The sequence below is a fragment of the Ochotona curzoniae genome, unplaced genomic scaffold (genome assembly GCF_017591425.1).
Source record: "Ochotona curzoniae isolate NIBS_2020 unplaced genomic scaffold, NIBS_Ocur_1.0 contig_2321, whole genome shotgun sequence".
Taxonomy (NCBI): Eukaryota; Metazoa; Chordata; class Mammalia; order Lagomorpha; family Ochotonidae; genus Ochotona; species Ochotona curzoniae.
Window position 1 is genome coordinate 7,422,058 of NW_024465421.1, and position 15,694 is coordinate 7,437,751.

At 63.0% G+C, this 15,694-nt stretch overlaps 2 protein-coding genes across 3 annotated transcripts; one reads left to right on the forward strand and one right to left on the reverse strand.

The window, feature by feature from the left end:
• Positions 1-1,669: 1,669 nt before the first annotated feature.
• GIGYF1 (GRB10 interacting GYF protein 1) lies at positions 1,670-8,511 on the forward strand. Its single transcript, XM_040972889.1, has 27 exons — positions 1,670-1,881; positions 2,275-2,421; positions 2,506-2,568; positions 2,670-2,778; positions 2,860-2,989; positions 3,095-3,190; positions 3,295-3,406; positions 3,509-3,617; positions 3,810-3,850; positions 3,971-4,141; positions 4,257-4,513; positions 4,604-4,712; positions 4,947-5,081; positions 5,229-5,326; positions 5,442-5,613; positions 5,697-5,863; positions 5,957-6,057; positions 6,136-6,252; positions 6,339-6,439; positions 6,571-6,653; positions 6,736-6,879; positions 6,968-7,195; positions 7,385-7,578; positions 7,668-7,828; positions 7,911-8,077; positions 8,155-8,281; positions 8,375-8,511. Exons 4-27 carry the CDS (start codon positions 2,744-2,746, stop codon positions 8,425-8,427), a joined length of 3,108 nt encoding a protein of 1,035 aa, XP_040828823.1. The 5' UTR covers positions 1,670-1,881; positions 2,275-2,421; positions 2,506-2,568; positions 2,670-2,743; the 3' UTR covers positions 8,428-8,511.
• Positions 8,512-10,869: 2,358 nt separating this feature from the next.
• GNB2 (G protein subunit beta 2) lies at positions 10,870-15,694 on the reverse strand. Of its 2 annotated transcripts, XM_040972892.1 has the most exons (10): positions 15,539-15,694; positions 13,234-13,379; positions 12,992-13,030; positions 12,769-12,875; positions 12,544-12,607; positions 12,290-12,452; positions 12,132-12,198; positions 11,717-11,918; positions 11,420-11,636; positions 10,870-11,344 (listed from the first exon to the last, which is right to left on the reverse strand). In XM_040972892.1, the coding sequence occupies exons 2-10, from the start codon at positions 13,288-13,290 to the stop codon at positions 11,238-11,240; spliced, it is 1,023 nt and encodes a 340-aa protein (XP_040828826.1). In that variant the 5' UTR covers positions 13,291-13,379; positions 15,539-15,694; the 3' UTR covers positions 10,870-11,237. The 2 variants fall into 2 exon arrangements, with proteins under 2 accessions (XP_040828826.1, XP_040828824.1); XM_040972890.1 differs by lacking the exon at positions 15,539-15,694 and having other exon boundaries at positions 13,234-13,933.

The window sequence follows — 15,694 nt, forward strand, 5'->3', positions numbered from 1 at the left end:
ACACTGTTCCTAACAGAGGCTGCTGCCTTTGCATCTCCCGCCTGCCAGAAGAGCTGGCTCCTGGTCCCTGGAGCACCCAGGACTGGTGCACGGCCTCCCGCCTTGCTTCCAGCAGGGGGCAGCCTCGTAATAACAAAAGGGAGATAGGGAGCAGGGGTCCACTGAGGCAGAGGAGGACATGGCCAGAGGGGGAGTGACACAACCCTAGTACCAGAATTGGGGAGGGGGCGGACAGGCCCAGCCAGGCTTTGAGGGGGAGGGGAACCTTGGGTGAAGATGCACTTGCTGGGTCTTTGAGTTGGTGCCCAACAAACTTGGGACCTAGGCAGAATCATTGGCTGGCAGGATTTCAGATTCCAGTCAGGACAGCTGTGCCGAGGGAGGGAAGAGCGGAATGTGCGTCTGTTTTCCTTTCTGTGGCACTGCCCCCCACACTGGCACTGTCCACATTGCCTGGGGGGAAGGCACAGGTTTGTGGGGCTCTGCTCTCTGTTACTGGGACGCTTGCCATCCAGCTGCACCCCTAATCCCTCCTCATCAAGTACCAGTAGCCCCCTTCTCTACTCAGCTGCCCCTGGCAAGCAGAGGGAGTCCCCCCAGGATGGGAAACCTTATTCCCGGGTGCTGTTAGTGTGGGGACTGGAATGGGGGCCAGATCCTCCCTCCCCTGCCTGGACCTGTGCCCTCTCGCCCTGCCCAATACTGGGGAGGCCTCACTGCCCTGCTAAGCCAGTTCTTTCTGTTCCAGGTGAGGGCCTGAGCGAGGTGAGGTCAGGACACGAACCTGCAACTCCTTGGAGGAGAAGGGCTGTGTGCCCCATCCCCAGTGTGAGTTGCCCTTTATCCTCTCCCCACGCCCACTCTGCAACCCTTCCCCAGTCTGCAGGACTAGCGACTGTCCGTCTGGAAGGAGTGAGCTGTGGAGGCCTGTGTGAGGGGCTGGAGGGGCTGACTCGGGTATGCAGTGGTTACCCTCAGGTGGCCCTTTTCCCCCCTAAAATTTGTTCTCTCAGTGGTGAAATGCACAAAATGCTGAGGCCCTACCTGAGCCTTGTTTGTTTGGGGGATTGATTGGTTTGAAAGGCCGAGACAGATCTTCTGTGAACTGTTCACTCCTCAGATGGCCGCAGTGGCCAGGGCTGGACCAGCCAAGGCTAGGAGCTCGCAGCTCTGGGCTCTCCCTTGTAGCTGCAGTGTCTCAGGGCTTTGGCTCGTTTTCAGCTGCTTTTCCCAGGTATGTTAGCAGAAAGAGAGCAGCCAGGACATGAACCAGCATCCTGATGGGATGCCAACATTGCAAACAGGCGCTTAACGTGCTGTGCCTTACTTAGCACCTGTCCCATGAGCTATGCTTGAGCATGCAATGTGCATGTGCAGCCAGTGCCACTGCTGTCTGCAGAACTTTCTGTCTTGGTGGGGGGGGGGAGGTCACTGGACAGTACCCGGTCCTCTTTCCCCAGCCCCCTAAGTGTTTCTCTCCATACACTTGATCCCACCCCGGTGCCTTACGTGGGAGTCCTATGGCGCCTAGCATGGCGGGCTTAGTTGAGCCCTACAGACATGGCCCCTTAGGTGGTGTCTACTGGGTACAGAGCTGCCCTGGTCCTGAGTGATGCTGGCCTCCCTGAGCTCCCTCCAGCAGGAACTCTCTTCTCCTCTACAAACCGCAGTGTCCTGGAGTTCATGGTTGTGGCCAAGGCGTGCTGCTCCAGCCCCCCTCACTGCCAGTGACGCCCCCACCGCTGGCCCAGCCCCCTGCTCAGCCCGTGCCCATCCGCAAGGGATGCACCGCTGCTTGGGGGGTTCTCCCGTCCGTCCTTAGCGGAGCCTGTCGCTGCCCCCGTGCCGTCAGCCTGGGACCGTGGCTTCCCTCCAGTGATGGTGAGGGAGCCTTGCCTTGCCCTGGTGTTTGCGTGACTGTTCCTGGGTCCCAGGTGTCCTGCAGCATCCCCCTCGGCCTTTTCAGCTACTGCTTCCTGGCACTTCTCCAAGCAGCCCACCCTGATTTTTTTTTTTCCAAAGGGGAAATAATTTTGCTCCCAGATCTGTCTGACCTGTCCTCCCCTTACCAGGGCATCTATGGCTTTTGGCTTGTTTCTCCTCTGCTCCAGTGCCCATCCCATCTTGGCCACGGCTCTCCCCAGGCTCTGTGTGCCTTTCTGCCTTCTGCTGCTACACTGGGCACCTGGTGCCAGGCTGCTCCCCTCAGGGCCTGCCTGTGTGCCACGTGGCCATGGGCCCCGATCCTAACAGCATGTGCCTCTCCCCCCCAAGGATTGTTCCCAGATGTGAAGGTTGCTCCGGACACTGCTGAAGCCAGAGCGATCACCGGTGGCTTGAGGACCATTGTCCACTCCAGTGACCACTCTTCCAGAGAGAACCTGGCCTCCTGCCCTCCTGTCCAGGGCACAAGGCTGCCAGGTGATGCTGGGCCCCGGGCAGGGGGCGCCAAGGGAGTATGGATATCAGAGCGGCCTCTAGCTTCTTCACTTTTCACTCCCCTAGGCCTTCCCGCCTCAGCTGGTCTGTGGGTGATTTATGCTGTGTGTGGCCACGCAGCTGGCTTAGGTGAGTCCTTCCGGGAGCTGGTTGACCCTCCCTGCAACCCAGAGTTTGTTCTGGGGCATGGGGCCAGTAGCTTGCCCTGCAGGGTCTCACGTTCTCCACAGGTGTTAAGGAGTACATCCCAGGTCGTGCCCCTGCCCACACTCCTGGGCCTCCGTGAGCCACCCCCAGCCCCACCATGACAGCAGAGACACTCAACTTCGGGCCCGAGTGGTGAGTTGCCTGTACGGTGTGCCCTGGCTGGCAGGGAGGAGAGTGGAGCACCCTGACTTGGTTTCCTGGCACCTGTCCCAGGCTGAGGGCTCTGTCCAGTGGTGGCAGTGTGGCTTCCCCGCCTGCCTCCCCCGCCATGCCCAAGTACAAGCTGGCTGACTACCGCTACGGGCGCGAGGAAATGCTAGCCCTCTACGTCAAGGAGAACAAGGTGAGGGTGGGCTGGGCCCAGGGCTGCACTGCCCACCACCTTAGCCAGTTCCCAGGCCCTGGGAACAGGTGGTGTTTTGACACTGTGGTCCCTGTCGACCGATAGGTCCCTGAGGAGCTGCAAGACAAGGAGTTCGCTGCCGTGCTACAGGAAGAGCCGCTGCAGCCCCTGGCCCTGGAGCCTCTGACTGAGGAGGAGCAGGTGGGGCAGGCCCAGGCTGGGCCGGGTACGGGTCAGCATTGTGGCTGGGTGAGTGGGGCAGGTGGGTGGGTGGGTGCTCACTGCCACCCCGGCTCCCTCCTCAGAGAAACTTCTCCCTGTCAGTGAACAGCGTGGCTGTGCTGAGGCTGATGGGGAAAGGGGCCAGCCCAGCGCCAACCAGCACCTCCCGCGGCAGGGGCAGCACGCGCAGCCGAGGTAGAGGGGTGACTGTGCATGGGAGTCTCAGGACACGGGCTGGGGGGCAGGGGAGGGCATCCTGGCAGGTGTCACACCTAGGTGTGTCCTGCCCTTCCCTAGGCCGGGGCCGAGGTGACGGCTGCTTTTACCAAAGAAGCATCGAAGAAGGGGATGGGGCCTTCGGGCGAAACCCCCGGGAGATCCAGCGCAGCCAGAGCTGGGATGACAGGCACGCATGTCCCACCGGGGGCCTGTCGGAGATCCTGGGCCTGGCCCTGCCTGCTCACGTCCCTCTCATGCTCTGTCCCCATACCCCCGGGCCCTTTCTCCCTGCATCCCCCTCCCTCCGTCTTCCTTCTCAGGGCCGAGAGTACAAGGCACACAGCTGCCCTTTTCTGACCACCTCTGTTTTCTCCTGCAGAGGCGAGAGGCGGTTTGAGAAGTCAGCCAGGAGGGATGGAGGTAGGAGTGGAAGAGGGCCAGGATGCAGGCCCCATGACTCTGGTGGGGGTGGTCTGAGGGCAGAAGCCCCTGGCTGCAGCTGTGGCTGCACCCTGAGGCCTGTCTTCCCCTCACCCTCAGCGCGGTCCGGGTTCGAGGAGGGCAGCACTGGCCCGCGGAAGGAGCACGCTCGCTCGGACAGCGAGAACTGGCGCTCGCTGCGCGAGGAGCAGGAGGAGGAGGAAGAGGGCAGCTGGAGGCTCGGGGCGGGACCCCGGCGAGAAAGCGACCGCTGGCGCTCCAGCAGTCCCGGTAAGGCTGGGATGAGGGCGCAGAGTGAGTTGGGGTGCTCCAGTGGAGGGGTGCTCCTCCAGCCCACCTCGCCCCTCCCCAGGGTGCTCACTTTCCTCTGGCTTCTCCTGCTCAGATGGTGGCCCGCGCTCTGCTGGCTGGCGGGAACATGGCGAGCGGAGGCGCAAGTTTGAGTTTGAACTGCGAGGCGGGGACCGAGGGGGCTGTGGTGAAGAGGAGGGGCGGACTGGCGGAGGTGGCATCCATCTGCGACGGGGCCGTGGGCCTGAGGGCTTTGAGGAGGACAAGGACGGGCTCCCAGAGTGGTGCCTGGATGATGAAGAGGAGGAAATGGGCACCTTCGACGCTTCTGGAGCTTTCCTGCCCCTCAAGGTAGCATGAAGAGACCTGGGCAGGGGCTGGGCTGGCCGGTGCCCCAACCTGCTGCCCCACTCACCTGCATGTCCTGTCTGCTGCTTGCAGAAGGGCCCCAAGGAGCCCATCCCTGAGGAGCAGGAGCTGGCCTTCCAGGGGCTGGAGGAGGGTGAGGAGGAACCCTCAGAGGGGCCGGAAGACCCAGAGCCTGAGGCAGGTGAGCTGCCTTCCGGTCCCGCCATTCCCTGCTGATAGGATCAGGCTGCCTAGAAGGGGCGAAAAAGCAAGTGCTGAGAGAAGCTGCAGGAACAGGGCAGGGGAAGGCTGCTGGGTCCTGTGCCCCAGGTTACGGGGTTGGGGGATGCTCACGTTGCTCACACATCCCTGCTGAGGGTTGCAGGGTCTGCTGCCTCCCAGGGGTGCAGCTCTCACTGTCACCCTTTTCTCACAGGCGGGAAGGAGGTAACCCCACGTCCTTTGCCTGAGAAGGCCAGCTCCCCGTCCGCCTTGACCCCCTTGGGCCCACTCTGGGGAACAGATGGAGATGGGGAAGGTGCTGTGGAGAAAGAGCCTGTGGCGGCTGAAGGTTAGTGCAGGGCCAGTGCCCCTGGAGTGGAGTATGCTTGGGTATCGGTATTGGGGGCTGTGGAGTAATGGGGAGAAGACCCATCCTATCCCCTTCTCCTCCCCACTTCACCCCATTCCATGCCCTTTTGTTCACTTTTCCCAGGAGATGACATGAGGGGTATCCAGCTAAGTCCTGGGGGGACCTCACCCCCGGACCTGCCAGGAGATCTGGAGGATGAAGAAGGCTTGAAGCACCTGCAGCAGGTGTGGGGGTCCTTGGTTTACGTGGATATAGGGAGTGTCTTCCTTTTCCTGGCTGTACCCCAACCCCAGCGTCAACTCCCCTCTCACTGCCCCACCCCACCCCCCGGTTCCCCAGGAAGCAGAGAAGCTGGTGGCCTCTCTGCAGGACAGCTCCTTGGAAGAGGAGCAGTTCACAGCGGCCATGCAAGCCCAGGGTCTGCGCCACTCCGCTGCTGCCACCGCCCTCCCCCTCAGTCATGGTGCCGCCCGCAAGTGGTTCTATAAGGACCCGCAGGGGGAGATCCAAGGTAGCTGCAGGGGTGGGAGGGGGCCACCTGGGGCCTGTTCTGCTCCGGTGCGTTCTGCTGAGCTCGTGACCTCCTTGGTACAGGCCCCTTCACGACCCAAGAGATGGCGGAGTGGTTCCAGGCCGGGTATTTCTCCATGTCTCTGCTGGTGAAGCGGGGCTGCGACGAGGGCTTCCAGCCACTGGGGGAAGTAATCAAGATGTGGGGGCGTGTGCCCTTTGCCCCTGGGCCCTCGCCACCCCCTCTCCTGGTGAGCAGCGATGTCCGCAGAGCAGGCAGGCAGGACAGCCAAGCCCGACCCCCTGCCCCCGCGTGCACTTGGCACGCTCTCGCTTTCATGCAGGGCAACATGGACCAGGAGCGCCTGAAGAAGCAGCAGGAGCTGGCGGCAGCCGCCTTGTACCAGCAGCTGCAGCACCAGCAGTTTCTGCAGCTGGTGGGCAGGTATGCAGGGCCCAGGGGAACTTGGCAGACTGGTTGGCACTGGCCCTGTGGCTTACCGCCCCATGCTTGTTCCCACAGCCGCCAGCTCCCACAGTGTGCGCTCCGGGAAAAGGCAGCTATGGGCGACCTGACGCCACCGCCACAGCAGCAGCTTACCACGTTTCTGCAGCAACTCCAGGCTCTCAAACCTGCCAGGTGCGAGGGGCTTCCGCAGAATGGGGAGCAGAGCCATGGGGGGGCTGTAGAGGGCTCTGGGTCCTGAATGTGTGTGTGCTCTTCAGAGGTGGGGACCAGAACCTGCTCCCGACCATGAGCCGGTCCTTGTCGGTGCCAGATTCAGGCTCCCTCTGGGACGTACATACCTCAGCCTCATCACAGTCAGGTGTGTGGTCCCTGGTCCTCTGCCTCCAGTCCCTGTTTCAAGCCCTTGTCATCCCTGCTACAGCCATCCTAGCTGTCGCCATACCCCTGTCTACGGCCAGCTGACCCTGAAGCCAGCCTTACCTCATGCAGGTGGTGAGGCCAGTCTTTGGGACGTACCAATTAACTCTTCGACTCAGGGTCCAATTCTAGAACAACTCCAGCTGCAGCACAAAGTGAGTGTGTGCTGGCACTACAGTCTGGGGACCCGGGGGTGGAGGGCGGGCACCTTTCCGGCTGATGGGCCGATGGTCCCAGTTCCAGGAGCGCAGAGAAGTGGAGCTCAGGGCCAAGCGGGAGGAAGAGGAGCGGAAGCGGCGTGAGGAGAAGCGCCGCCAGCAGCAGCAGCAGGAGGAGCAGAAGCGGCGACAAGAAGAGGAGGAGCTATACCGGCGCAAGCACGTGCGTGTCATTGGCCCTCTTGCCACCTCCCTGCACCCAGTGGCTCCATACCCCCTCACCTCGAACTTGGTGTTTTGTCTCCATGCAGGTGCGGCAACAGGAACTGCTGTTGAAGCTGCTGCAGCAGCAGCAGGCAGTGGCCGCCGTGGCTGCAGCCCCTGCGCCCGGCTCCCCACCCCCACTCTGGGCTGGCCTGGCCAAGCAGGGGCTGTCCATGAAGACACTGCTGGAGCTACAGTTGGAGGGTGAACGGCAGCTGCACAAGCCACCCCCAGCCCGGGAGCCAGCGCGGGCCACGGCCCCCAACCACCGTGCGGTGAGTAGGCAGGCCCTCTGTGGTGCGGTGCAGGGCAGGAGTCCCCAACATGGGTCTGTGCATGGTTCTGCAGCATCCGCTTTTTTCCCAGGACCCTCACCTCGTCCCCTGTCCTTTGCTACCCAAACCTCCCCACCTAGCGCTCTGGGGTGCGTTGACTGAGCCCCCCTGACTGCCTACCATTTGTAGCAGCTTGGGGGCCTGGGCTCTGCCCCCCTGAACCAGTGGGTGTCTGAGGCTGGGCCACTGTGGGGCGGGCCCGACAAGAGCGGGGGCAGCGGCAGCAGCAGTGGCCTAGGGCTCTGGGAGGATGGCCTCAAAAGCAGCAGCAGCCTGGCCCGCAACCTGGGCCTCAAGAACAGTCGGAGCAGCCCATCCCTCAGGTGGGTGCGGGCACAGGCGCGGCGGGTGGCTGCGAGGGGAGGTCTCCTGGTTGGTCACTGACAGCCCTACTTTGCCCTGCCTTGCCTAGTGACTCGTACAGTCACCTGTCTGGCCGGCCTGTTCGCAAAAAGACAGAAGAGGAGGAGAAGCTGCTGAAGCTGCTGCAGGGCATCCCCCGGCCGCAGGACGGCTTCACCCAGTGGTGCGAGCAGATGCTGCACACGCTGAGCACCACGGGCAGCCTGGATGGTACCCACAAGTCCCCAGGCTGGGCTGGGGTGGGAGCTGCCCAGGCTCAGCTGGGCCTCACTCCTAGTTCCCTGCCCCTTAGTGCCCATGGCCGTGGCGATCCTCAAGGAGGTGGAATCCCCCTACGATGTGCATGATTATATCCGTTCTTGCCTGGGGGACACGCTGGAAGCCAAAGAATTTGCCAAACAATTCCTGGAGCGGAGGGCCAAGCAGAAGGTCAGCCAGCAGCGGCAACAGCAGCAGCAGGTAGGGGCAGCTGAGCCGAGGCGGGTGGGCCGACCCTGGGCGTCCTCACCACTCACTCCCCCCTGCTGCCCTAGGAGGCCTGGCTGAGCAGCACCTCCCTGCACACGGCCTTCCAGGCCAACCACAGCACCAAACTCTGCCCCGGGGAGGGCAGCAAGGCCAAGAGGCGGGCACTGATGCTGCACTCGGACCCCAGCATCTTGGGTGAGCTGGGCTGGGGTCAGGGAGGAGCTGGGCTCCTCTGCCCAGGGCGCAGGGGCCTAGCAGAGCTCACGCCCGGCTTCTCCCTGGCTTCAGGGTATTCCCTGCACGGCTCTTCCGGTGAGATTGAGAGTGTGGATGACTACTGAGCAGCCCGTCCTACCAGTCCCCAGGCTGTCGGCCAAGGGCTGCAGGAGCAGCTTGGACCCCAGGGTCCCCAGCCTGCAGGCTCCCCACAGGAGCCGAGGAGGAAGCAGGGGCAGGGTCCCCAGCACTTGTTACAAACCACACGATGCACCTTAACTCACCCACCACGAGGCACTTTACAGATTGGGGGAGGGTTTTTTGTTTTTTGTTTTTTGTTTTTTTATTTTTTAATTTTAAAATGACTTTGAAGAAAATGTTAGGAGAGACAAAGGATATTGTTAAAAACTAGACTATAAACACCCTTACCCCTTTTGAGGGATCATGGGTGTGATAATGGAAGGTCCACAGAGGTTTGTTTTTTTTGTTTGTTTTTTGTTTTTGCTTTTTTTTTTTTTTTTGTTAGAAAAAAAGAAAAAAAAAGTGGTTAGGCTGAAAGGAAAAACACACTGTTATTCCGGGGCAGTGAGGACACAAGCCCCGTGGAGCTGCCCGGCCTGGCCCCACGGCCACACTTACCCTCCTGCCCCTGGGATTGGGGCTGCTGGGGTAGCTGGAAGCTGGGGTGCCAGCAGTTTGCACAGCGAGGCCCCCTTGGAGCCCCGCCTGCCGGACCCGCTGTGAACAGCCCATAGACGCTGTGATGGCTGAGGCCCCCCTTGGCTTGGCTGCTTGGGGGAGAGTTGCACAAATCAGACAAGCCGCCCCAGCCCCTGGGCTGTCCTCCTGCACCAGCTGGCAGGGCCAGTAGGGGAGTGCCGGGCTGCATGGGCAGGCAGAGGGCAGCGGCAGGACTGACTGGCCCTGCTGAGTGGCTACCCCCTCTGTTGCCATTTGGGGGCTGCCTGGGTGTGAAGCTGAGCACCCCAACTTGTGCCGTGGCACATGAATGTATTCTGTGGGCCTCAAGTGTCCACATCATGCCTGCAAGCGCGTGGATGCGCCAGGAGCTAGAGCTGCCACGGAACAGACACTCGCAGTGCTGCGAGGGGGCAGGAAGCAGGCCCCCCCGACCTGCAGCCTGCCATGTGGCCTGTGGACCACCTAGCCCTGCGCCTGACCCCCTGTTGACCAAATGGGAGAGGAGCGAGTGGCTTCTCCCCTCAATGTGTTTTTTAATGTTGGGTAAGGTTGGGCTCAAGGGCAGCAGTGGGTGTCTCCCGGGTCGGGGGGCTGGCTGCCTTGGGCTCACACCAGTCGCTGACTCTGGTTCCCTCCCTGGGCTGTCGCCATCGTCTTTGGGTTTCTTAACCTCTTGGGTTTCTCATGTAACTCGTCCCGCTGACCTCACCGCTCAGAGTGCAGTATTAGGGCAGGCCTCTGCCACTGCCTCCCTTCCATGAATGTACCTGCCCCGCCCCGGGGAAGCGAGGAGCACCCCATCTCCTGCCCCATCTCCCCAGTGAGAATGACTTTTTTTTTTTTTTTTTGCACCAAAGTGGCAACTGGGTCAGTGTTGGGGGACAAAGCTGGCCTCAGGGTGGAAGGGCCCCTCCACCTGCTTCTCCCTGGTTTTTGACAGTGTTAGCGTCTGTGAAAAGACAATATTCTCTCTAAAGCAATAAGGGGGTGATGGGCCAGGGGGAAACGTTTTGCTGCTGCTGGCCCCCCAGCTCCCACCTGCCTCCTGCCCACTCACACCGAATGTGGGGGGTGCTCAGAGGTGTGGGGGAGACTCCTTTGTGACTGAATGTAATGCCCCCGCCCCTGCCACAGCCAATGCAGAGGAAGGGGGGACTTCCTGTCTCTTCCTGCCCCTTTCCCCCCTCAGCTAAAGAGACTTTGAACTTTGGGGGCCCCTGAGCCTGGAGAGGCCTTAACCCTGTGAGGAAGTGTAGGGGGAGCCCTCTCCCGCCCCCATCCCCTCTGAGAGTGGTCAATGTTTACAAGCCCTGAGCCCCCAGCCCAAGGGCTCAGCCCCCAGCCCCTCAGCCCCCCTTTCCTAGCCCGTCTTCCTGGGCCCTAGCTGCTCCCCTACCCTCCCGGGGTTCCGGGTGGGGTAGGGCTCTCTACCTGTTGTTCCCCTGTCTGCCTTGTTCCTAGTGTGCCCCTACCCCCTACCCTGTGTGACTCCCTTTCTCTCACCTGCCCCTGTAAATACCCCCATCTCCCAATAAAACTTGGTGTGTGTTCTCCCCATCTGCTTGGGCTGCTGTTTCTATTTCGGGCAGGGGCAGCAAGGGGGCAGTGTTAGCCAGCTGGTCTAGGCTGCTCAGTGGGATGGCCTGCTCCTGGGCCCCAGTGGAGGCAGCAGCTCAGCTCCTCAGCGGCTCCCACCTCCAGGTGCGGGGATTTAGGAGCACTCTGGTGTGTGACTCCAGCATTGTGCTGAGGACGTTGAGGTTTACCTCCTGGGCCTGCTGCTTGGTGGAGCCTTGCACCCCCAGCTACTGGCCAGTGGTGGTGGAGACAAATGAGGAGGGACACAAAGAAAGGCAGAGACCAGGTACAGAGTTGGAATTGGTTCCTTTATGGAAAAACTGAAAATATAATAAAAATTAAAATAAAACCAGTTTTAAAAAAGCCAGCCCCTGGGGTTTCCACCTCCTGCCTCAGGCCCTCCGGAGGGGCGAGGCCCTGACCCCAGGGCAGCCAGAGGATGTGGGCTTTCTGCCCATCCTCTTCCCCCATCCCACCCCCATCTTCACCTCTGCCATGGGGGCCCCGGAAGGAACCAAACCTGGGTGAGGGAGCAGGGACCCGTGGCCCAGGGACGGAGGCTCATAGCATGCCCAGCCCCAGAGCAGAGCTCCCGGCCTGTAGTGTGGGCATGGGCAGGCCCCTCCAGGCCTGGGCCCAGCTGGGGTCAGGGCAGTTAGTTCCAGATCTTGAGGAAGGAGTCCCAGGAGCCTGTGGCCACAGCCATGCCATCGTCAGTGACTCCAAGACAGCTCACTCGGTTGTCGTGGCCAGCGAGAACACCTGTGAGCAAGAGGGACATGAGAACCATTCCTGTGGGAACTCCTGATACAGCTGACCCCAGTGCCTGACTCTCACCTGCACGATCACCCTTCATAGCATCCCAGATGTTGCAATTAAAATCATCATAGCCGGCGAGCAGCAGCCGGCCACTGCGCGAGAAGGCGACAGAGGTGATGCCACAGATGATGTTATCGTGGGAATACATGAGGAGCTCCTGATCAGCTCGCAGGTCAAAGAGGCGGCACGTGGCATCGTCGGAGCCCGTGGTGAAGGCATAACCATTGGGGAAGAACTGTGGGACACAGGCCAGAGTGGAGTGAGGACTACGGACGGGTGGAGGTGGGGGCCAGGCACATAGGGGCAAGCACTTACAGCCACGGCGTTGATGTCAGACTCGTGGCCAATGAAGGTCTGTCGGCACATGGAATCCCGCACATCCCACAGCTTGATAGAGGCGTCACAGGCCCCTGACACAAAGGTGCGGCCATCGGGGGCCAGTGACAGTGACATCACGTCCCCACTGTGTCCAGCAAAGCCCACGGTCTGCTGACCTGTCTCAATGTCCCACAGGGCGCTGGAGAGGAGACAGGAACAGGAAGGGATCAGGGCAGGAAAGGATCCTCCCCACCCACTCCCTCCAAACCCCATAGGAACCCAGGGCAGACCCAGGGGCCAGCCCTCAGCCCTGATGGGAGGGATGGCCCCGGGCCACCACAAGAGGAAGGCCTCATTGGCTGGGTGGGAAGTGGTGGCTCAGCCCAGACAGCCTGGCCCTGACAGGGCTCACCAGGTGGTATCCCCAGAGCTGGTGATGATCTGGTTGTCATCCAGGAAGCGGCAGCATGACAGGTACCCTAGGGGAAGGAGTGGTCAAGCAGGCCCGGGTGATGGACAGGGGAGATAGCCCCAGCCCGCGGTCTCCACACCCAGCCAGGCCCCCCTCACCGGTGTGGCCAGGCAGCTCCCGGCTGACCCGGACATTGCCCTCACGGGTCTTGAGGCTGTAGATGGAGCAGATGTTGTCCAAGCCCCCACAGGCCACAAAGTTCCCTGAGGGTGCATAGGCACAGGTCATGACCCAGGAGGAGCGCAGCGGGATGGCATGGACCTAGGGAGGAGGGTGGGCAGTGCTTGGGGTTAGAGCTGTCCAGCCGAGGCCCCACCGCCTGTTCCGCACCACCTCCCCACACGCCCTCTACCTTGTTGGTGGTATAGCTGTCCCAGATGATGAGCTTCCCATCCTGGGAGGCGCTGACCAGCAGCCTGGTGGAGGCCGAGGGGTGGGATGTTAAGCCTGGAGCTATAGCACCTCCCCACCCTCTCCTGCACCCTGGAGTGTCTGGGAGTCAGGCGTCCTCTGCATCCCACCAGACCTGGGGCGGCCGTACCCATCCCCAGCCACCCTGCCAACCATACCCACACACCTTGAGTCTGTCCCCCAGTGCATGGCGTAGATTTTGGCCAAGTGCCCACGGAGGGTCCTCCGTGTCCTCATCTGGATCCTCCCCACTGGGTCCAGCCCAGCCGTGATCTGGAGGTGGGCAGGGTGGGCTCAAGGGGCTGTGGTGGGAGCCCTAGGAGCAGCCAGGCCCCCAGCCTCCTCCCCCTACCACCCCCAGCTCCCAGCTGTCCCTGGGGTCATCTCACCTGGGTCAGTGTTGAATCCCCACATGCTTTCCGGGCATCCTGCAAGGTGGACAGACCCAGAGAAGCCAGAGAGAAGAAGGGGGTGGGGGAGCAGAGGCAAACAGGAAAGCAGGAGACAAGAGGAGAGCCAGGGATGAGACACAGAGGAACACTCAGGATGCCCCCTCCCCGTCCCCACTCCCGCTCCCAGGCACCCTAGTGGCCAGCTCAGCTTCCCCCACCCCAGCGAGCCAGGCCCTCACCCGGATCTGGTTCCGGAGCTGCTCAGCCTCCTGTCTCAGTTGCTCCAGCTCACTCATGGCGCCGGGCCCGTGGGGCGGGGTTGGGGGCGGCTGGGGGCCGCGGGACGGGGGCTGGGGGAGGCAGCTCCTGGCCGCTGGCCCGAGGCCTGGGGGATGCAGGGCTGACGTCAGCTCCAAGGCCGTGGCCGCCGAGTAAGAAGCGGGGAGAGGCGGGGTGGGAGTCTGGTCCGGAAGGGGTAAGCACCGGGAAGCGGAGGGGGAGGGGTGGTGGCCACAGGGTGACCCTCCCTGGGCAGAAGCTAAGGGTCCCTGACCCAGGACAGCCATTGCCCAGGGGACTAACCCACTTCCCCAATCTTCCTCCCGCCCCCCGGAAATGGAGTGGGAAGTGCAAGAGGAAGCGCAGGGGAAACCCCTCCCTAGGACAGCGGGCCAGGCGGGACACCCGCGGCAGGAACTGGGGGGGGGATGGTGGGGGGAGAGTCCCTTCGAAAACAGACCTGGCGTCCGCCCCAGCCTGCACAGGCACCGCCCTTCAAGCACCTAATTTTAAAAGGGGCGGTGCCTCTTTAAATTCACCCCCACACGCTGCACACCCTCCACACACACCCCCAGTTCCGAAGGTGGGGAGGGGGGAGAGGAGGGGAGAAGCTGGGCTGTTCGTGGAGTTGCCTAGGCAACCGCCACCCGGACTGAGAGCACCTCATTGGAGAAGTGCCCCCACCCTAGCCCCGTTGCCAAGGCAACCGCATCCCCAGCAAGAGACCTGTAGGGTGGGTGACCCCACCCCCGGCCCCTTCGCCCCCGCCCCGACCCAGCCTCCCGCCTCTCTCCAGAACCGGCCAGGGTGGCTGTTTACAGGATTTGGGAAAAGCCGATTCGGCACTAATGGGTTCGGGACGGCTCACCCCGGATAATCCCCCAAGCCGGCTGCGTTCCATTAGCGGTCTGCCGAGGGTGTGTGGGGGGAGTGCGGGGGACAGTGGTGGGAACGCAGCCCCACGCCACGGCTCCCTCCGGCCCCAGCCGCCCGCCCTGCCGCGCCGCAGAAAGCCCGGGGGAGCCGCTCTCCAGTAATTAGGGCTCCGAAGAGAGGCCGGCGGCCCCGAGGCGCGGAGCTGCTCTCTTCCCAGGCACCCCAGGAGCCCAGCCCGTCGGACACCCCCACACCTCCCCGACACCTGTGTGATGAGCCGGCAGCCCGGGCGCCCCCACCCAGCTTCCACTTCCCCCTAGCCGCTGGGCGTTCCTCCTCCCCACGGACACCCCTTCCCCTTCTCCAAGATCAGCTTGCCACCCCAGCGCCAGGGGATGCCCCCCTCCAAGGGGCAGAGCCCCCCGACCCACACCCACATCCAGCGGCCAAGCCCGAACAGGGCGGCGACGCCTGAAGCTCAGGCCATTAGGAAACAGCAAGCCAGGAGGAAGGCCGCCGGGGCGGGGGCGACACTCCCTGCCACCCTCCGCCCGCCCTCCACCGCAGCCCCCGGCAGCCGGGAGAGGGGGGCTACCGAGGCCCCAACCGGAGACGGAGGAGGGCTGTCACCGCCCCCGCAGGCCTGCCGGGGCGCGCGCGAGGGCACCGAGGGTCCCCGCATCTGGCAGCTGGGTGCCGCGGTGCGAGGCGCAGTGGGCCTTGGCCTCGGCCCCCACGACCTCCATTTTGCCCAAAAGCCAGTCGGGTGTGTGCGTGGGGGGCGAGTCACCTGGGAGCGAGTCTTTGGGGTTGAGGGCTGGTCAAGGGGCACGGGGAGGGGTGCCCAGGTCTCGGCTGACTTGGGGTAGCGGGGCCCGAACCCCAGCGCGCAAAGGGTGGAGACGTGCGGCCCGGCCTGCCTCTCCCAAGGTTCCGGAGTTCTGCGAGGCGAATGCGGGCGAGGGTGCAAAGCCCGAGGACAACTTGGGGCGCTATCACCCTTCCCCGGGCGGGTAGGTAGGCAGGCAGGCGGGTGGTGTGGGGGGGAAGGGGGCGGGCCAGAGGGGGGAACCAGAGAAAAAGCCCGGGATTTTGACCCCCCAATTAACAAGGGAGCAAAAAGGCAGGCAGAGATGGGATGGGGTCTGGGGGGGGGGAAACCCCAAAATGCTGCTGATGGTGTAGGGACCGCATGCATTCCTGGGGATAAGGGTCCCCCCACTCGGTTCCCCTTCCGGGTTTGGGAGAGACGAGGCCGGAGGAAGGGAGGGAAGGTCTGAGGAGTTACGTCCACTCCCTAGAGGCCAAGACCCAGGGGACCACAAGCGACGTGCCCCGGTGGGGACCTGGGCTGGGGAAGCCGAGGACGCCCGTCGTCGGCGGGGCTACCTGTGGTGGGGGGCCTCTCCAAGGGGTCGCGGGCAGCGCGGGAGGTCCTGTCTTCCTCCGCGGCGGAGGCGGCGGCGCGGATGGATCTCCTCAGTCACCCCAACTCCGCCGGCCAGCGTCGCTCTCCCCAGAGCGGAGGGATCCCGCCCGCCAGTG

Coding starts and splice junctions, on each gene's coding strand:
- GIGYF1 (XM_040972889.1), top strand. CDS start 2,744: ATGACAGCAGAGACACTCAACTTCGGGCCCGAGTG. Junction 5,327..5,441: donor GCTTGAAGCACCTGCAGCAG/GTGTGGGGGTCC, acceptor CCGGTTCCCCAG/GAAGCAGAGAAGCTGGTGGC. Junction 5,864..5,956: donor CCTCGCCACCCCCTCTCCTG/GTGAGCAGCGAT, acceptor GCTTTCATGCAG/GGCAACATGGACCAGGAGCG.
- GNB2 (XM_040972890.1), bottom strand. CDS start 13,560: ATGGCTGTCCTGGGTCAGGGACCCTTAGCTTCTGCCCAGGGAGGGTCA. Junction 12,608..12,768: donor CACTGGGGGACAGACTCAAG/GTGTGTGGGTAT, acceptor GGCCTCCACCAG/GCTGCTGGTCAGCGCCTCCC. Junction 11,919..12,131: donor AGCTCTGGGGATACCACCTG/GTGAGCCCTGTC, acceptor TCTCCTCTCCAG/CGCCCTGTGGGACATTGAGA.